This window comes from Oncorhynchus nerka, linkage group LG24 (assembly GCF_034236695.1).
Source record: "Oncorhynchus nerka isolate Pitt River linkage group LG24, Oner_Uvic_2.0, whole genome shotgun sequence".
Classification (NCBI taxonomy): domain Eukaryota; kingdom Metazoa; phylum Chordata; class Actinopteri; order Salmoniformes; family Salmonidae; genus Oncorhynchus; species Oncorhynchus nerka.
The window spans coordinates 11,022,947-11,044,380 of NC_088419.1; the positions used below are offsets into that span (position 1 = coordinate 11,022,947).

Consider the following 21,434-nt stretch of genomic DNA (forward strand, 5'->3'; position numbering starts at 1 on the left):
GTGTGTGTGTGTATGCGGGAGTGGGCTCTCTCTCCTACCTGTCGTTTGACAGACTCAGGCAGTGTCTTCTCCAGCAGTCCCTTGACAGACATTTTGACCTCCTTGGTCTCCTCCTCACCAGCCTCCACGGCCTTCACCTCGTTGCTGCTCACTTCCTCCTTCTCTCCTCCTCCTGCTGCTGCCTCCACCTCCTCCACCTTCACCTCCTCATCTTCTGGATCCCCGAACACGTTGGGATCGATGAGAAGCAAGATCAGCCTCACCTAGTACATGAAAAACATTGCCACATATTTAATGCAAATAAAGATAACTGTCAAAATAAAGGAAACACTTGAGTAAATGAGGGATACAAAGTATATTAAAAGTAGGTGCTTCCACACAGGTGTGGTTCCTGAGTTAATTAAGGAATTAACATCCCATCATGCTTAGGGTCATGTATAAAAATGCTGGGCAGGCCATTATTTTGGCTACCATGGCTATGCCCCCATAGGATGACAATGCCCCCATCCACAGGGCACGAGTGGCCAACGACGAGTTTGATGAGCATGAAAATGACGTAAGCAATGGCCGTCTCAGTCGCCAGATCTCAGCCCAATTGAACACTTATGGGAGGCTCTGGAGCGATGCCTCAGAGACAGCATTTTCCACCACCAACAACAAAACACCAAATGATGGAATTTCTCGTGGAAGAATGGTGTCGTATCCCTCCAATAGAGAACCAGACACTTGTAGAATCTATGTCAAGGTGCATTAAAGCTGTTCTGGTTCGTGGTGGCCCAACGCCTTGATGTTGGTGTTTCCTTTATTTTGGTAGTTACCTGTATATGCTATTTAGCAGACACTATATTTATACAAAGCTACTTACAGTACATGCAGTACATACATTTTTTGTCCATGTCACCCCAGCAGGAATTAAACCCACAACCCTGTGTTGTATTCATTAGAGCATACTGAAGCAGAACTGTTCCAGTCCGTTTGCTTTCGTTTCATTCCTAATGAAAACAACCTTGGCTTTGCTAGCGCCGCGCTCACACATCATACCAACTGATCTTCACAGACAGGACTAAACCTCACCTCCTCGCTGGTGAGTACCCCCATGATGAGCAGGGTCCCAATCAGCTTGAGGATGGGGACAAACTGGTACTCCACACTGCCCCCTACTGGGTCTCTGATGTGACTGCCTCCTCCCTGCACCGCCTCAGTCAGCATACTGATGGCCTTCTCCTTCAGGATGCCCAGGGGGATCTGGGGGCTGGAAGAATCATATAATAATCATGTGTTTTATAGTGCATTTGTCGTAGCCATAGGTATAACATAATAAAAAGTACTATAAACATTTAATGTTTAGAAATCTTTAAGTGACTATTTGAAATCTTTAACCGACTATTTAAAATCTTTAACCGACTATATGAAATCTTTAACCGACTATATGAAATCTTTAACCGACTATATGAAATCTTTAACCGACTATATGAAATCTTTAACCGACTATATGAAATCTTTAACCGACTATATGAAATCTTTAACTTTAACCGACTATATGAAATCTTTAACCGACTATATGAAATCTTTAACCGACTATTGTAAGGAAGTGCTATTTCTTATGCAGGTGACCAGCCTACTGCTATTACATTGCTATAACTGAGACAACGTATTTTCACAGTAAAACATGTTAGGTCCCATACAGGATAGCTCCCACACCCACACACACAGCACACACACATTACACACACTAACTGCCGAGGACACACAGATAAGACACACACCCACACATTGGGAGGAGGACACACAGCCTTGAGACAGAAACAAGCACACACACACAATCTCCTTCCTAGCCGAACATTGTGTGACTGAGAACGGCTCGACGAGACCCGGAGGAACGACGGACGGCTCAACAGGACCAATCCAAGAAGACAACACCTCAACTGTGGCCAACCAAAAGACCGGGACTTCCAGACTCAACCCACTTTCTTTACTGTACATAACATGCTTGCAATCTGTTATCGGGGCTTTTTCTGATGGTTCTTTAGTGAGGCCAAATGAATGAGCCCGTATACGTTGTACCAGATATCTTTACTCTAAATAAACTGTCGCTTGTCATACAATTTACCACCTTGTCCGAATCGATCCTTGACCGACTCGCCCTATCTACATATCCCATTATCAACACTATATGAAATCTTTAACCGACTATATGAAATCTTTAACCGACTATATGAAATCTTTAACCGACTATATGAAATCTTTAACCGACTATATGAAATCTTTAACCGACTATATGAAATCTTTAACCGACTATATGAAATCTTTAACCGACTATATGAAATCTTTAACCGACTATATCAAATCTTTAACCGACTATATCAAATCTTTAACCGACTTTGAGCGATTGCTCTAGCCTGTCTAAAGTGCAAGATGGGTGGAGTTTACAATTTTGTGACTATTCTATTGGTCCATTAAACCAGGCAATCTCAATCAAGGCCAGATGAAGCATTTTAAATGATTTCAAATAGTATCTCATTCCAAGTCTAAAAGCTTTACAGATAAAACGTGAATGTAGTACAACCCTGACCTGTAGAGGTGCTGTTGTTTCTTGGTTGTGATGAAGGAGAGAGGGGAGAAGTTGAGACGTGGTTTCAGTGAGGTGCTGAGGTCTACCCCGGGTAGAGAGTGTCTCTTGGACTCGTCAGGGAACAGCTTGATGGAGCGCGTCTCATCAGTCACGGGGATAATAAACTCGTTGTTCATCATCAGACGAGCCTCTTTCGCTGTCTCCAGGTGGATGCTGGTGGTAGGTACATCAACCAATCAATCAATATATCAATCAATATATCAATATATCAATTATCAACCAACCAATATATCAACCAATCAATCAATATATCAATCAATCAATCAATCAATATATCAACCAATCAATACATCAATCAATCAATATATCAACCAATCAATATATCAACCAATCCAACCAATCCATCAATCAATTAATATATCAACCAATCACTCAATATATCAACCAACCAATCAATCAATATATCAATCAATTAAACAGTCAGTCAATCAACCAATCAGTTATCAGCATAATAATAGATTTCAATAAAATACTTATTTTCCAAGTGCGTAAACATCCTGTTCCTTATATCCTTACCACTCATCCACCAACCAATGAACTCCTCACCCACCTCATAAGTACATTATAGAAGCCCTCTCTCAGCATGCCGGACAGGTATTGGTTGTCGATGGTGTAAAGCAGCTGCGATTGGTCGAGGTGGGAGCAGAGGGCGTGTGCCACGCGGGTGTTGCCCAATGCGCAGAGGGCACAGTAGAGCTTCAGGGTGTGGTAGTGGAACTTCCTCAGACTCTCTACCTCCGATAGCTCCAGGATGTCCAGACACCTGAGGAGAGTGGAAGGGGAGAATGGAGGAAGAGTGGGGAGGAGAGAGAGAGAGAGAGAGAGAGAAAGAGAAAGAGAGAGAGATGGAGAGAGAGAGGTTAGCAAAGAGACAGTGTTGCTAAGCAATGAACTCCACCAAGCCCAGCAGATGTATAACATTGATTGTTATTATTATTATTGATAATGTAGTATGCCTAATGAACCACTGATGAGGTAGCAGGTATACTATAGGACCTAGGAGAAGAGGATGGGTATTGATTTCAGATAGAGTGAGCGCATCAGTCACCTGTTTTCCTCAGGTATATGAACAGCCATCATCTGCAGTGGCTCCAGACACTGCACCACCCAGCCGTGTCTCTCTGAGACCCTGGCGGTCTCCACGGTGAGGAAGGTGTTGGGCATACGGCTCCACAGCACCGCTACGATGGTCTGAACGTCCAGACGTGGAGGACACTGGGGCACAGGGTTACGCTGTTCACTCTTAAAGATGGCTGATGACAGGGGCATGGCGTCCTGGGGACAGAGAGGGAGGGAGGGAGGGAGGGAGGGAGGGAGGGAGGGAGATAGAGAAATCATGTTAAAGGCTCAGTTCAGTCACAAATGTTTTTTTTCTCAGTTTTTTATATATATTTCCACACAATGAGGTTGGAATAATACTGTGAAAACAATGACGATTCCATTATAGTGTAAGTCTGTTTGAAAAGACTGCCTGGGAATTTCAGCCTGTTGTTGTAGGATTGAGTTATGGCTATAAATTATTTTATAGACCAATAAGAAAGATAGTTCCAAACCTCTCTGTCAAACAGCTAATTTTCCCCACTAAGACAACTTCTAGACAGTTCTAGCAAAATTCTTGCTTGAGAAATTGCTCTTTGCGAAGAAGCTATTTTTGTTACTTTTTGGCAAATAAAAACAGCTGCATTGGACATGTACCAGTAATAGGAAAGATTAAGATCAGTTAATTACCCATCTTATAGTAGTAGACTGGATACAGTAGTAGACTGGTTATAGTAGTAGACTGGTTATAGTAGTAGACTGGTTATAGTAGTAGACGGGTTATAGTAGTAGACTGGATACAGTAGTAGACTGGTTATAGTAGTAGACGGGTTATAGTAGCAGACTGGTTATAGTAGCAGACTGGTTATAGTAGTAGACTGGATATAGTAGTAGACTGGATATAGTAGTAGACTGGTTATAGTAGTAGACTGGTTATAGTAGCAGACTGGTTATAGTAGTACAGTAGACTGGTTATAGTAGTAGACTGGTTATAGTAGTAGACTGGTTATAGTAGTACAGTAGACTGGTTATAGTAGTAGACTGGTTATAGTAGTACAGTAGACTGGTTATAGTAGTACAGTAGACTGGTTATAGTAGTAGACTGGTTATAGTAGTAGACTGGTTATAGTAGTAGACTGGTTATAGTAGTAGACTTGTTATAGTAGTAGACTGGATATAGTAGTAGACTGGTTATAGTAGTAGACTGACTATAGTAGTAGACTGGTTATAGTAGTAGACTGACTATAGTAGTAGATAGTAGTAGACTGGTTATAGTAGTAGACTGGTTATAGTAGCAGACTGGATATAGTAGTAGACTGGTTATAGTAGTAGACTGGATACAGTAGTAGACTGGTAATAGTAGTAGACTGGTTATAGTAGCAGACTGGTTATAGTAGTAGACTGGTTATAGTAGTAGACTGGATATAGTAGTAGACTGGTAATAGTAGTAGACTGGTTATAGTAGTAGACTGGTTATAGTAGTAGACTGGATACAGTAGTAGACTGGTAATAGTAGTAGACTGGTTATAGTAGTAGACTGGTTATAGTAGTAGACTGGTTATAGTAGCAGACTGGTTATAGTAGTACACTGGTTATAGTAGTAGACTGGTTATAGTAGCAGACTGGTTATAGTAGTAGATAGTAGTAGACTGGTTATAGTAGTAGACTGGTTATAGTAGTAGACTGGATACAGTAGTAGACTGGTAATAGTAGTAGACTGGTTATAGTAGTAGACTGGTTATAGTAGTAGACTGGTTATAGTAGTAGACTGGATATAGTAGTAGACTGGTTATAGTAGTAGACTGACTATAGTAGTAGACTGGTTATAGTAGTAGACTGACTATAGTAGTAGATAGTAGTAGACTGGTTATAGTAGTAGACTGGTTATAGTAGTAGACTGACTATAGTAGTAGATAGTAGTAGACTGGTTATAGTAGTAGACTGGTTATAGTAGCAGACTGGGGGACACCAACCTTGATCTTGACAAACTCAAACTGGAAGAGGTTGGTGCTGGTGGGACGCACAAACACAGCAGGGAACAGCTTGCTGTTGGACTCCAACTAGACACACAATAATATAAACACAATAATTACCTGAAGAACAGAAACAACCTATAGACACAGAACAATAAACACAACGTCATTACAAGAACTCAACCACCTAGACATATAAAACATAAAGACAGCAAGTCAACAACCTGCGGAGAGTTAATCATACATCATCAACTCTAAAGGCATGGTTACGAAAATTGAGATGCACTTGATATGATTCAATGTCCATGCTAACAATCTGCTCAGCATCCAGAACACATCACCAACAATACTTCAGGGATTGACGCTTGTGGAATTTCCACCTTTTGAGTTCTAGAACCCTCTAAATACTCAAGGTGGAACGCTCAGCATTCTAAGTATGATTTAATCGAGATGGTAATCCTGTCTCTCCAGACTACCTATCTGTGTCTGTATGCCACTCAAATGGAACCACACAGCCGTCACAACTCATCTGCCTCTTGTGGTCTGAATTGGAGAGAAGACAGGCACAGCTCTCGATTTTGGAGTCCAGTTAAAGATCACTGACGTTTGGGTCATCTTGGCCTGCATTCAGACAGCCCATGGATTTAGTCATCTTTTAAACTGCCCCTCTGATGCCTATCAGACAATCACACAGTGTATCAAAGCCAGGCATCAGACAGAGAGACTACATCCCAAATGGCACCCTATTCACTTTATAGTGCACTACTTTTGACCAGTAGTGCACTATATAGGGAATAGGGTGCCATTATGGATGCAGCGAAGATTTGGAAATGGGGCCAGACAATGTATCACACAGTGTATCAATGCCAGGCAGCCATCAGACAACAGACAGAGAGAGAGAGAGAGAGAGAGAGAGAGAGAGAGAGAGAGAGAGACAGAGAGACAGAGAGACAGACAGACAGAGAGAGAAAAGAGACCTCTGAAATAGGACTGTAAATGATGAATGCAGTAGGACTATCTACTGTACTGTAAATGGTGAATGCAGTAGGCCTACCTATTGTACTCTAATCAATATGGTGAATGCAGTAGGCCAACCTAATGTATTGTAATCTATATGGAGAATGCAGTAGGTCTACCTTCTGCACTGTATTGTATTGGATGCAGTAGACTAGGCCTACTAACTGTACTGTAATCTATATGGAGAATGCAGTAGGTCAACTGTCTGTACTGTAATCTATATGGAGAATGCAGTAGGCCTACCTACAGTACTGTAATCTATATGGAGAATGCAGTAGGCCTACCTACAGTACTGTAATCTATATGGAGAATGCAGTAGGTCAACTGTCTGTACTGTAATCTATATGGAGAATGCAGTAGGCCCACCTTCTGTAATGTAATCTACAGTATATATTGAATGTATTAGGTTTACCTCGTAGGTTGTGGCCAGCTCCTTGCCATTGGCTGTGAAGGAGAGAAAGCCTGTTGCTAGGTCAACGAAACAGCCAATCTCCAGGTCGATGTTAGACCGGGATGAGGAGTGGGAGGAGCCGACAACATCTCCAGCACACACCATGTAGCAGTTACTCCTCCGAACACTGGAATGGACAGACAGGGTGGGAGAGAGTTAAAAGGGAGGGAGGGAGTTAAAACAGGGAGGGAGAGAGAGAGAGAGAGAGAGAGAGAGAGAGAGAGAGAGAGAGAGAGAGAGAGAGAGAGAGTTAAAACAGGGAGGGGAGGGAGGGAGGGAATGATCATGAGTGATCAGGAGAGTGACCATGTGAGTGATCGAGTGAGTGAGTATGTGAATGAATGAATGAATGACGTCAACACTTCAGTTATAAATGTCAGCAAAAACCTAGAACTTGCCTCTCGTGGACTCGTCCCCTCTCGTCTCCCAGGGTTACGGTAACCGTGCGTGTCTTGTTGAGGCTGAAGTGTTTGCTATGGTAATGGTAGTCAGGGGTTACCCAGCCAACCCACACTGACGACGGGTCCTGGCCAGCAAACACTCTCACTGAGTGATAGTATGTTGTAATGCTGCCATAATCATCTTCTTTTGGTGGCTGACTGGAAAATCACCAGGTAAGAGCAGCGTTAACTTATCATGTTCCGCTTCACATTAAGTGAATGAATAAAATATTATTATATTGATTGATTGATTGATGTTTATTGTCTTCCAATAGTGAAAATGGAATATCTAAAGCCTTGGTTGAAAGCTACATGTGTGTTTCTACCTCAGTGTTTCTACATTGTTTCTGACCTGAGTTTCTGAGACTCGGCAGGGTTGACATGAGGAGCGTGGAGCTCTACAGGCATGCTCAGTCTGCAGTACATCATGTCACTGTTGCTCTGCTGGGTCCCAAACGTCTTGTGGGTCACCTTCAGGCACGGAGGGTTGTCCACTGTGCCATCTATCCGTGTCACCTGGGGCCAGTACAATCAGATGGAGAGGAGAATGATTAGCACTCAGAACCAGGAATGGAACAATTTCCTTTAAGATGTCAGGCTTTACATTAGGCCCCTGGTAACCAGGCCCCTTAATACTAAAATGGTACCTCGATGTGGCTGTGGTCCTTGGGGATGTTGACGAAGGTAGGCAGGCGTTTGCTGAACCACATGGTGACCTCTCTGTTCATGTTGACGGCGAAGGGTTCAAAGCCCTCCTGCAGGCCACACATGGTGTAGTACTTAAAGGTGCTGGCGTCCTTCCCCAGGTTCATACGGCCAATCTCAGACTGGGCCAGACAACACACTGGGATGAAGCCTGGAGAGGGTAGAGGTCAGAGGTTAGAAGTTATAAGGTCATTCTGGGACTTGGCAAAACAACATACTGGATGAAGCCTGCGGAGAGTAGAGGTCAGAGGTTAGAAGTTATAAGGTCATTCTGTGACTTGGCAAAACAACACACTGGGATGAAGCCTGCGGAGAGGGTAGAGGTCAGAGGTTAGAAGTTATAAGGTCATTCTGGGACTTGGCAAAACAACATACTGGATGAAGCCTGCGGAGAGTAGAGGTCAGAGGTTAGAAGTTATAAGGTCATTCTGGGACTTGGCAAAACAACACACTGGATGAAGCCTGCGGAGAGTAGAGGTCAGAGGTTAGAAGTTATAAGGTCATTCTGGGACTTGGCAAAATAACACACTGGATGAAGCCTGGAGAGGGTAGAGGTCAGAGGTTAGAGTTTAACGTATGAGTCTGGAAAGGAACTAGTTTTAAACCACAACCCAAAAGCAATTAACTCCAATCCACCAGTGGGTGCAAAAATACTCATTATTTGCAAAGCACTCGGTTACACTGCACTCCCCTTAGAACACTGGAGAAAAAGCTTCATTTGGAACACAACAATCGATATGATTTACACTGAGGGATTGTGCTTGTCTTCCAACAACAGCAGGTTCATTTGCAGGCTAATTCAATGACTGATTTCCCCAATGCTTTGCAGCTTTAAGTTTAGCTGTCACGCGCTGGCCTTTAGTTAGCTGTGTTTTCTGTATAATGTTGGTTAGGTCAGGGTGTGACATGGGGGATTTATGTGTTTCGTCTGGTCTAGGGGTTTTGTATGTTTACGGGGTGTTGTCTAGTCTAGGTGTTTATGTAAGTCTATGGTTGCCTAGATTGGTTCTCAATTAGAGGCAGGTGTTTATCGTTGTCTCTGATTGGGAACCATATTTAGGCAGCCATGTTCTTTGGGTGTTTTGTGGGTGATTGTTACCTGTGTCAGTGTTTGTGCCACACGGGACTGTTTCGTTGCCAGTTCACGTTGTTATATTGTATTTGTGTTCATGTTGAGTTTTCTTATTAAAAACCATGGACAACTACCACGCTGCATATTGGTCCGATCCTTGCTACACCTCCTCTTCAGAGGAAGAGGAGGAAATCTGTCGTGACATTAGCTGTATGTGTTTACAGCTCTGCGTCTCCCATCTCTAAGAGATCCAAACCTGAAGACTACATTTCTGGTGAAGCACATCTTGAATACATAAATAAATCTGAATAAATAGCAATGCATTACACGATGCAAAGCAAATGTACCGTATGTATAAACCAGTACATCAAGTTAGCTAAGGAAGGATGAACCTCCTCCGATCTTCCTGTAGAGAAAAGGAGATGTTACCACTGTAGCAGACACTCTTATCTAGGGGGACTTACAGTAGTGAGTACATTCACTACTGTTCAAACGTTTGGGGTCATTTACAAATGTCCTTGTTTATGAATGAAAAGCACATTTTTTTTGTCCATTAAAATAACATCAAATTGATCAGAAATACAGTGTAGACATTGTTAATGTTGTGAATGACTGTTGATTTTTAATGGAATATCTACATAGGCGTACAGAGGCCCATTATCAACAACCATCACTTGTGTCTTCCAATGGCACGTTGTGTTACCTAATACAAGTTTATCATTTTAAAAGGCTAATTGATCATTGGAAAACCCTTCGCAAATTATGTTAGCACAGCTGAAAACTGTCGAGCTGATTAAAGAAGCAATACAACTGGTCTTCTTTAGACTAGTTGAGTATCTGGAGCATCAGCATTTGTGGGTTTGTTTACAGGCTCAAAATGGCCAGAAACAAAGCACTTTCTCCTGGAACTCGTCAGTCTATAATTGTTCTCAGAAATGGAGGCTATTTCATGCGAGAAATTGCCAATCTCTACCAACTGAGCCACACGGGACCCACTACAGACTACAGTCTTCCAACAAGAGACTGAGAAAGGATAAAGATAAACTCACCATCCTCTGTCTCGAAGTCGACGAAGCAGAGCTCGGATCCCTTGTTAGTGATGATTAGTTCTCCGTTGAGGGTGAAGACCATAGACTTGTCCTCCATGTTGATCATGCAGCCCACCACGTCTCCTTTGTTCCATGACTGGCCGAAGAAACGTGCGCCCATGTGCATACGACGACCCTGGGGGAACACACAACATGTATTACTAACCCTAATCTAATAACCACCCGGGAAACGTAAAGTTGTGTACGATCAAGTCTACAATCATTTGCCTAGGTGCATGGCATGCCATTTCTTTCTGATTTAGCCAACTTGTTGTTGGCTTGTTTGGCAACAATATAACATTGCTGAATGCAGAATGAGTAAGGTAGATGGGTAGTTAGGCTAGACCGATACGTACATGATAATACACTTCAAACCGTATCAAAAGAGAGTCAAGATAAGAATTTTTAAAAATATATATTTTTTTAAACATGATTTAAAAATAAAAAGAGTTGTTTGTTTACCTTGTATCCATCGAAGACGTAGGCCTGGTCGTCCATGCCCAGGTCAAAGTCTGACCTACAGCCTGGTCTAGCCCAGCCAACCCTCATGTCCCCTCCGGTCAGGGCCTCAAACTCAAAGTACCACTTCCCTGTCTTCACTGCATACGTCTGCTCCACGCGGAAGAACCGGACCGTCTCAATGCTCTGCCTCTCCACGATATGACAGGCTGGGGACACAGAGGAGATATTCATCCCATGCCAAAACGATGACAACTGTAGGGTATCTTTGGGCCTAGCGAGAGAGATATCTTAGTACTCTGAAAGATTGACTGAATCCGTCTCCAAGGACCATATCTATTGCAGTCCATTAAAATCTATCCTCAAACACTAACTATTGAGGTGGGCAGTGGCAAGATATTATCTGATATTATGGGTGAGGTAAGGGAGGTGAGGGAGGTGGGGGAGGTAAGGGAGGTGAGGGAGGTAAGGGAGGTGGGGGAGGTAAGAGAGGTAAGGGAGGTGGGGGAGGTGAGGGAGGTAAGGGAGGTAAGGGAGGTGGGGGAGGTGAGGGAGGTAAGGGAGGTGAGGGAGGTGGGGGAGGTAAGGGAGGTGAGGGAGGTAAGGGAGGTGAGGGAGGTGAGGGAGGTGGGGGAGGTAAGGGAGGTGAGGGAGGTAAGGGAGGTGAGGGAGGTAAGGGAGGTAAGGGAGGTGAGGGAGGTAAGGGAGGTAAGGGAGGTGAGGGAGGTAAGGGAGGTGAGGGAGGTAAGGGAGGTAAGGGAGGTGGGGGAGGTAAGGGAGGTGAGGGAGGTAAGGGAGGTGAGGGAGGTAAGGGAGGTAAGGGAGGTGAGGGAGGTAAAGGGAGGTAAAGGAGGCATGTACCTGTTTGCTTACTAATAAATGAGTTGAAGGATACTGGAAAAGTGTCTTTAATGATAGCTCCGACAATGTAACATCAGTGTAAAATGACAATTAGATCGCTACTACAGCACTGTACAGTTCAGTACTACAGTTATTTGACCATTAAATTGCTAATGTCCTCACACTCTTGGTCTGGGGGGTCGATGTCATAGCCGTATCCCACCAGGGTCCTGATGGCCTCCCTCAGACTGTCTCTGTTAGACTTCTTGGTTCTCTCGTCTAGCAGAGCGTAAGGCACCAGGCGAGGGTTACGCCTGCTCTTCACATCCTACAGAGATACATAACAACATGCATCAGACCCCTCTGCTTCACTAGACTGGTTTTGTCTTGATAAATAATGTTGTGTACTGTCAAGAATGGTGTGTTCCATGACTTATAAATGGATGAGATTTATGCAGTCAAAGCTCATCCGTTAATCGGATGGCTATCACACTCCAAAATGTCTGGTAGATTAAAGAATTGGACAAAGACATTGGTTTATAATGTTATTTATAAACTGGGTGGTTCGAGCACTGAATGCTGATTGGCTGACAGCCGTGGTGTATCAGACCATATATCACTGGTATGATAAAACATTTATTTTTACTGCTCTAATTACGTTGGTAACCAGTTTATAAACCAATAAGGCACCTCAGGGACTTGTGGTATATGGCCAATATACCACGGCTAAGGGCTGTATCCAGGCACTCCGCGTTATGTCATGCCTAACACCATCGTTTGCAGATGACACGACAGTGGTAGGCTGATCACCGACAACGACGAGACAGCCTATAGGGAGGAGGTCAGAGACCTCAACGTAACCAAGACTAAGGAGATCATTGTGGACTACAGGAAAAGGAGGACCGAGCACGTCCCCATTCTCATCGACGGGGCTGTAGTGGAGCGGGTTCAGAGCTTCAAGTTCCTTGGTGTCCACATCAACAACAAACTAGAATGGTCCAAACACACCAAGACAGTCCTGAAGAGGGCACGACAAAGCCTGTTCCCCCTCAGGAAACTAAAAAGATTTGGCATGGGTCCTCAGATCCTCAAAAGGTTCTACAGCTGCACCATCGAGAGCATCCTGGCGGGTTGCATCACTGTCTGGTAGGGCAATTGCTCGGCCTCTGACCGCAAGGCACTACAGAGGGTAGTGCGTACGGCCCAGTACATCACTGAGGCAAAGCTGCCTGCCATCCAGGACCTCTACACCAGGCGGTGTCAGAGGAAGGTCTTAAAAAATGTCAAAGACCCCAGCCAACCTAATCATAGACTGTTCTCTCTACTACTGCATGGCAAGCGGTACCGGAGTGCCAAGTCTAGGACAAAAAGGCTTCTCAACAGTTTTTACCCCCAAGACATAAGACTCCTGAACAGGTAATCAATGGTTACACAGACTATTTGCACTGTGTGCCCCCCACCAACCCCTCTTTTACCCTGCTGCTACTCTCTGTTTATCATATATGCATAGTCACTTTAACTATACATTCATGTACATACTACCTCAATTGGGCCGACCAACCAGTGCTCCAGCACATTGGCTAACTGGGCTATCTGCATTGTGTCCCACCTCCCAGCAACCCCTCTTTATGCTACTGCTACTCTCTGTTCATCATATATGCATAGTCACTTTAACCATATCTACATGTACATACTACCTCAATCAGCCTGACTAACCAGTGTCTGTATGTAGCCTTGCTACTCTTATTTTAAAATGTCTTTTTACTGTTGTTTTATTTCTATACTTACGCACGCACACACACACACACACACACACACACAGGCACACACAGGCACACACACACACACACACACACACACACACACACACACACACACCTTTTTTTTCACAGTATCGATTAGAGCCTGTAAGTAAGCATTTCACTGTAAGGTCTACTACACCTGTTGTATCAGCACACGTGACCAATAAACTTGAACAACAGCCCTGGTATTTTGGCCTTAATTGCATCGATTGTTCACTGAAGATTTGACAGATAAAGGGAGCACTTCACCTGCTGGATGCCGTAGGTCCATCCTTGTTTGACCCTGTCCTTGGCCCACACGTTGTGAGCGTTCTCCGCCAGTTTATCTACCAGGACCTCCTGACCAGCCGTCAGTTTCACCTCAGACAGCTGCAGTGGCGTTGGCTTGTACCCGTTACACATCACATAGCTGAACATATCAACACATATACCTGTTAGACATCACACAGCTGAACATATCAACACATATACCTGTTACACATCACATAGCTGAACATATCAACACATATACCTGTTAGACATCACATAGCTGAACATATCAACACATATACCTGTTAGACATCACATAGCTGAACATATCAACACATATACCTGTTACACATCACACAGCTGAACATATCAACACATATACCCGTTAGACATCACATAGCTGAACATATCAACACATATACCCGTTAGACATCACACAGCTGAACATATCAAGTTGTAGAGCTGTAAAACTGTAGAGCTGTAGAGATGTAAAACTGTAGAGCTGTAGAGCTGTAGAACTGTAGAACTGTAGAACTGTAGAGCTGTAGAGCTGTAGAACTGTAGAACTGTAGAACTGTAGAGATGTAGAACAGTAGAACTAGAGAGCTGTAGAGATGTAGAGCTGTAAAACTGTAGAGCTGTAGAACTGTAGAACTGTAGAGCTGTAGATCTGTAGAGCTGTAGAACTGTAGAGCTGTAGATGTAGAGCTGTAAAACTGTAGAGCTGTAGAGATGTAGAACAGTAGAACTAGAGAGCTGTAGAGATGTAGAGCTGTAAAACTGTAGAGCTGTCGAGATGTAGAACAGTAGAACTAGAGAGCTGTAGAGATGTAGAGCTGTAAAACTGTAGAGCTGTAGAGCTGTAGAACTGTAGAGCTGTAGAGATGTAGAGCTGTAGAGCTGTAGAGCTGTAGAACTGTAGAGATGTAGAACAGTAGAACTAGAGAGCTGTAGAGATGTAGAGCTGTAAAACTGTAGAGCTGTAGAGCTGTAGAACTGTAGAGCTGTAGAGATGTAGAGATGTAGAGCTGTAGAGCTGTAAAACTGTAGAGCTGTAGAGATGTAGAACAGTAGAACTAGAGAGCTGTAGAGATGTAGAGTTGTAAAACTGTAGAGCTGTAAAGATGTAGAACAGTAGAACTAGAGAGCTGTAGAGATGTAGAGTTGTAAAGCTGTAGGGCTGTAGAACTGTAGAACAGTAGAACTAGAGAGCTGTAGAGATGTAGAGATGTAAAACTGTAGAGCTGTCGAGATGTAGAACAGTAGAACTAGAGAGCTGTAGAGATGTAGAGCTGTAAAACTGTAGAGCTGTAGAGCTGTAGAACTGTAGAGCTGTAGAGATGTAGAGCTGTAGAACAGTATAACTAGAGCGCTGTAGAACTGTAGAGCTGTAGAACTGTAGAGCTGTAGAGATGTAGAGCTGTAGAGCTGTAGAACTGTAGAACTGTAGAGCTGTAGAGCTGTAGAACTGTAGAGCTGTAGAACTGTAGAGATGTAGAACAGTAGAACTAGAGAGCTGTAGAGATGTAGAGCTGTAAAACTGTAGAGCTGTAGAACAGTAGAACTGTAGAGCTGTCGATGTAGAGCTGTAAAACTGTAGAGCTGTAGAGCTGTAAAACTGTAGAGCTGTAGAGATGTAGAACAGTAGAACTAGAGAGCTGTAGAGATGTAGAGCTGTAAAACTGTAGAGCTGTCGAGATGTAGAACAGTAGAACTAGAGAGCTGTAGAGATGTAGAGCTGTAAAACTGTAGAGCTGTAGAGCTGTAGAACTGTAGAGCTGTAGAGATGTAGAGCTGTAGAGCTGTAGAACAGTATAACTAGAGCGCTATAGAACTGTAGAACTGTAGAGCTGTAGAACTGTAGAGCTGTAGAACTGTAGAGCTGTAGAGCTGTAGAGATGTAGAGTTGTAAAGCTGTAGGGCTGTAGAACTGTAGAACAGTAGAACTAGAGAGCTGTAGAGATGTAGAGCTGCAGAGCTGTAGAACTATAGAGCTGTAGAGCTTTAGAACTGTAGAGCTGTAGAGATGTAGAGCTGTAGAACTGTAGAGCTGTAGAACTGTAGAACTGTAGAGCTGTAGAGCTGTAGAACTGTAAAGCTGTAGAACTAGAGAGCTGTAGAACTGTAGAACTGTAGAGCCGTAGAACTGTAAAGCTGTAGAACTAGAGAGCTGTAGAACTGTAGAACTGTAGAGCTGTAGAACTGTAGAGCTGTAGAACTGTAGAGCTGTAAAGCTGTAGAACTGTAGAGCTGTAGAACTGTAGAACTGTAGAGCTGTAGAGCTGTAGAACTGTAGAACTGTAGAACTGTAGAACTGTAGAGCTGTAGAACTGTAGAACTGTAGAACTGTAGAACTGTAGAGCTGTAGAACTGTAGAACTGTAGAACTGTAGAACTGTAGAGCTGTAGAACTGTAGAACTGTAGAACTGTAGAACTGTAGAGCTGTAGAACTGTAGAACTGTAGAACTGTAGAACTGTAGAACTGTCGAGCTGTAGAACTGTAGAACTGTAGATCTGTAGAGCTGCAGAGATGTAGAACTGTAGAGCTGTAGAACTGTAGAACTGTAGAGCTGTAGAGCTGTAGAGCTGTAGAACTGTAGAACTGTAGAACTAGAGAGCTGTAGAACTGTAGAACTGTAGAACTGTAAAGCTGTAGAACTGTAGAGCTGTAGTTGAAGTGTCTCAAACCACAAGACAAGACTCCCTCTGATTTGCTAATGAATTCATCATTATTTCTCTCACATTGCTTTATTGACTGGTCATCTCAATAATAGTAAGTCACAGTCTCTGAGTACATTTCTCCCCGTGCAGGGTTTTAGAATCAACCTCCTACTGCTACAACAGATAGGTCCACTAGTAGACACAACATGACTTACTCCTTGGGCAGTTTGACTTTCTTCAGATCTTCCTCAGCGTTAATGTTAGTCTGTGTCACATGACATCCCAGTGCCAACAGGGTCCTGACACACAGAGAGAAAGAGACAGAAATACACGAGTTAAAACCTCACTATTATAGCTTTGTTACCTGTAAGTAAGCATTTCATTGGACAGTGGATAACAGGCATATCCTGTACATATGACTAATACAACTTGAAACTTAGTTTATATTTTTCCATCGTGTTTTTCTAAAAGTAGACATTTTTTGGGACCCTAGCAGACAGATACTCTGGCCACACCTGCCACTAATCTATTCCATTTATATACTATGTCATTGTTTCATGAGATCAGCACCAGTAAGTTGAAAAAAATATTTGTTTTATTGATTGTAATGTGACGCAATAAAAATAACTATTTGCAACAACAAAAAAGCATCAGTAACTTTGCTATTCAGAAGCTTCCCCTAAAGTAAATTGAATTAAAATGCCAAAATTATATAGTCTAATTTGCCTACTACTATACAATCATTCAAAATAGGCCACTACTGTATAACAGAAAGCGTGATCATTAGCTGTTTTCACTTTGTCATTATGGGATATGAGGAAAATGTATTTAATCTATTTTAGAATAAGGCTGTAACGTAACAAAATGTGTAAAAAGTCAAGGGGTCTGAATACTTTCCAGATGCTCTGTATATACAAATCATTTGGTTTGTCAGTATCAGCAGATTAGGCTCCCATGTAATTGTTGTCTGTTGGCTATTTAATAAGATTCTGCCAATGTCTCTTGGCTATTTAATAAGATTCTGCCAATGTCTCTTGGCTATTAAATAAGATTCTGCCAATGTCTCTTGGCTATTAAATAAGATTCTGCCAATGTCTCTTGGCTATTAAATAAGATTCTGCCAATGTCTCTTGGCTATTTAATAAGATTCTGCCAATGTCTCTTGGCTATTAAATAAGATTCTGCCAATGTCTCTTGGCTATTTAATAAGATTCTGCCAATGTCTCTTGGCTATTAAATAAGATTCTGCCAATGTCTCTTGGCTATTTAATAAGATTCTGCCAATGTCTCTTGGCTATTAAATAAGATTCTCATAATGTCTCCAGTCTTATAAAGTGGAATATGCCATATTGTCCAAAGACAGACAGAAACGTATCTGATACCGTCTATAGCCGACAGGTCATTTTCTACACCACTACACGCTCAGCAATGTCCTTTTGTTTTGGTGAATAGTGATTGCTTTTTCATTTTTAAAATCTAAATTATGATGATCCAATCTACTCATCACATTATGAATGAATAACAAGCCTTCTTATGTAAGTCTGAAAAATGCGATGACCGCTTCATTATAAAGGTGTATTTTTAAGGTGAAAATTAGCTCCCCCCCCCCAAACAAACATTAAACTCTCTGTCTGTCGCCGTATATGTTACTATTGATTATATGTCAGTGCTGCAGCTGTACATTTCAGTTAGTAAAGAATTCCCCAAATACTGATTCACATGAACTGCGTGTGGGCTGTATGAGGAAAATATTGAAGAAGCTAGTTGCATTTAATGAGTTAGATCTCCCGAGTGAGTAAAACCAGGGGAGTATTGATTTAAAGAGCCCCGGAGGAGCTCTCAGCTCAGAGCCCCAGTATCCACCTAAACCCCCCCATGCACAGAGTCAACACACAGGCACTCCTTTGAAAAACACTTCCTGGTACGAACAGCCTCAATTAAATAGCCTATCTGTCAATTACTTAGCCAAGTATGAAACATCCTCTTAGTCAAACATGGCTATCAATCACCGCGTGTGGAAGAGGTAGATCATTTTATTGGAGATACTGAGATGTCAGTTTGGTTGTCATCGGTGGCTACTCTTTTCAGTGTAATTGGATGGAATGAGTCATGTGATACAGTATGTATATGTGTTTACGATCTTAGCCTAGCTACTCACTTGAGAGTTTCACTAGACATCTGCAGGTTATAGTTGCTCTCTGTTTCAGGCAGCTTGGTGAAATCCACCAGGCAAGGGTGCTGCCTCTTGTTGTCATCTCGAACCTGAGGGAGAGAGGAGAGGCAATTTAGCACGGCTCACGTCTGGATGCACAAACCGATTTGCAACTGTTGACAGAACGGGTTGACAAAAACTTAAATGATTCACTGCGTAGCTAGTCTATCAAACGATAGTCTGCTGTGACAGCTAAAACACTCACTCTGGGTGCTGAGATGAATGTGTAACAAATGGAAACTTAAACGATCCAATCACGATACACCACCAAATGTGTTATTGATAATGTAGACTACAATAGTTCAATAAGGGAGAATGAAGTTCCAAACAAACCCATTAACTGAATCAGCATTTTTCTAATAAAACTTCAACACATTTGCACTGTGTATTTCGACAGGTTATCTCAGCCCAGTCTAATTGTAATTACCTTGGGCCAGTCTCATTGTAATTACCTTGGGCCAGTCTAATTTTAATTACCGTGGGCCAGTCTAATTGTAATTACCTTGGGCCAGTCTAATTGTAATTACCTTGGGCCAGTCTAATTGTAATTACACCCCAGGCAGAGTAGCTGCTGCCTTGACAGGAACTAATGAAGATCCATAATAAACCCCAGGAAGAGTAGCTGCTGCCTTGACAGGAACTAATGAAGATCCATAATAAACCCCAGGAAGAGTAGCTGCTGCCTTGACAGGAACTAATGGGGATCCATAATAAACCCCAGGAAGAATAGCTGCTGCCTTGGCAGGAACTAATGGGGATCCATAATAAACCCCAGGAAGAATAGCTGCTGCCTTGACAGGAACTAATGGGGATCCATAATAAACCCCAGGAAGAGTAGCTGCTGCCTTGACAGGAACTAATGGGGATCCATAATAAACCCCAGGAAGAGTAGCTGCTGCCTTGACAGGAACTAATGGGGATCCATAATAAACCCCAGGAAGAGTAGCTGCTGCCTTGACAGGACCTAATGAGGATCCATAATAACCCCCAGGAAGAGTAGCTGCATAATAAATACAAAGAACCACTGAGGCACAGAGCAGAGTGAAGTTATCAGCTTTACTGTATGAATGTCTAACCAAGATGAGTGTGCCCAGACTCAACATGCCAGTGTGTGTGTGTGTGTGTGAGTGTGTGTGTGTGTGTGTGTGTGAGAGTGAATGAGTGCGTGTGTATTTGCGTGTGTGTGTGTTTCTGTGTGTGTGTGTGCGTGTGTGTGTTTGTGTTTGCGTGTGTGTGTGTGCGTGCGTGCATGGGTGTGTGTGTGTTTGTGTGTGTGTGTGTGTGTGTCTGTGCGTGTGTGTGAGTGTGTGTGTGTGTGTGTGTTTGTGCGTGTGTGTGAGTGTGTGTGTGTGTTTGTGTTTGCGTGTGTGTGCGTGTGTGCATGGGTGTGTGTGTGTTTGTGTGTGTGTGTGTGTGTGTGTCTGTGCGTGTGTGTGAGTGTGTGTGTGTGTGTGTGTGTGTGTTTGTTCGTGTGTGTGAGTGTGTGTGTGTGTTTGTGTTTGCGTGTGTGTGCGTGTGTGTGTGCATGGGTGTGTGTGTGTTTGTGTGTCTGTGCGTGTGTGTGAGTGTGTGTGTGTGTGTGTCTGTGCGTGTGTGTGATTGTGTGTGTGTGTGTGTGTGTGTGTGTGTGTGTGTGTTTGTGTGTGTATATCTGGCTTCAGCTGACAATAAAAGATGGTAGGAGATTGCAGAGGACATAATTCCAACAGAGAGGTGATGTTCTCTAGTCTGTTCTGCTCTACTCGGAGATGATAAATGTACCAAATTGCAGAGGAGATCATTCCAACAGAGAGGTGATGTTCTCTAGTCTGTTCTGCTCTACTCGGAGATGATAAATGTACCAAATTGCAGAGGAGATCATTCCAACAGAGAGGTGATGTTCTCTAGTCTGTTCTGCTCTACTCGGAGATGATAAATGTACCAAATTCTAAGTGTATCATCACATTTATTATATTCTCATCATCCTGCCAAGTATCTGTCCCTTGTCCCCAACATGGGCTTTGTCCCAAATGGCACCCTATTCCCTACATAGTGCACTACTTTTGACCAGAGCCCTATGGCACCCTATTCCCTATATAGTGCACTACTTTTGACCAGAGCCCTATTCCCTATATAGTGCACTACTTTTGACCAGAGACCTATGGCACCCTATTCCCTATATAGTGCACTACTTTTGACCAGAGCCCTATTCCCTATATAGTGGTACTACTATAGACCAGAGCCCTATTCCCTATATAGTGGTACTACTATAGACCAGAGCCCTATTCCCTATCTAGTGCTCTACTATAGACCAGAGCCCTATTCCCTATATAGTGGTACTACTATAGACCAGAGCCCTATTCCCTATATAGTGTACTACTATAGACCAGAGCCCTATTCCCTATATAGTGGTACTACTATAGACCAGAGCCCTATTCCCTATATAGTGGTACTACTATAGACCAGAGCCCTATTCCCTATATAGTGGTACTACTATAGACCAGAGCCCTATTCCCTATATAGTGTACTACTATAGACCAGAGCCCTATTCCCTATATAGTGGTACTACTATAGATCAGAGCCCTATTCCCTATATAGTGGTACTACTATAGACCAGAGCCCTATTCCCTATATAGTGGTACTACTATAGACCAGAGCCCTATTCCTATATAGTGGTACTACTATAGACCAGAGCCCTATTCCCTATATAGTGGTACTACTATAGACCAGAGCCCTATTCCCTATATAGTGGTACTACTATAGACCAGAGCCCTATTCCCTATATAGTGGTACTACTATAGACCAGAGCCCTATTC

At 42.9% G+C, this 21,434-nt stretch overlaps 1 protein-coding gene across 5 annotated transcripts in view; it reads right to left on the reverse strand.

The window, feature by feature from the left end:
• LOC115122410 (ryanodine receptor 3-like) overlaps window positions 1-21,434 on the reverse strand; it is a 269,794-nt gene that overhangs the window by 115,240 nt on the left and 133,120 nt on the right. For all 5 annotated transcript variants that reach the window (XM_065008606.1, XM_065008603.1, XM_065008605.1 and 2 more), the window contains 16 exons: window positions 18,586-18,689; window positions 16,643-16,726; window positions 13,767-13,926; window positions 11,899-12,043; window positions 10,879-11,084; window positions 10,378-10,552; window positions 8,199-8,407; window positions 7,904-8,067; window positions 7,510-7,710; window positions 7,073-7,238; window positions 5,644-5,730; window positions 3,681-3,907; window positions 3,183-3,395; window positions 2,573-2,785; window positions 1,070-1,252; window positions 39-258 (listed from right to left, as the gene is read on the reverse strand). In XM_065008606.1, the coding sequence (XP_064864678.1) occupies window positions 39-258; window positions 1,070-1,252; window positions 2,573-2,785; window positions 3,183-3,395; window positions 3,681-3,907; window positions 5,644-5,730; window positions 7,073-7,238; window positions 7,510-7,710; window positions 7,904-8,067; window positions 8,199-8,407; window positions 10,378-10,552; window positions 10,879-11,084; window positions 11,899-12,043; window positions 13,767-13,926; window positions 16,643-16,726; window positions 18,586-18,689 (2,757 nt within the window). The remainder of the gene's footprint in view (window positions 1-38; window positions 259-1,069; window positions 1,253-2,572; window positions 2,786-3,182; window positions 3,396-3,680; window positions 3,908-5,643; window positions 5,731-7,072; window positions 7,239-7,509; window positions 7,711-7,903; window positions 8,068-8,198; window positions 8,408-10,377; window positions 10,553-10,878; window positions 11,085-11,898; window positions 12,044-13,766; window positions 13,927-16,642; window positions 16,727-18,585; window positions 18,690-21,434) is intronic.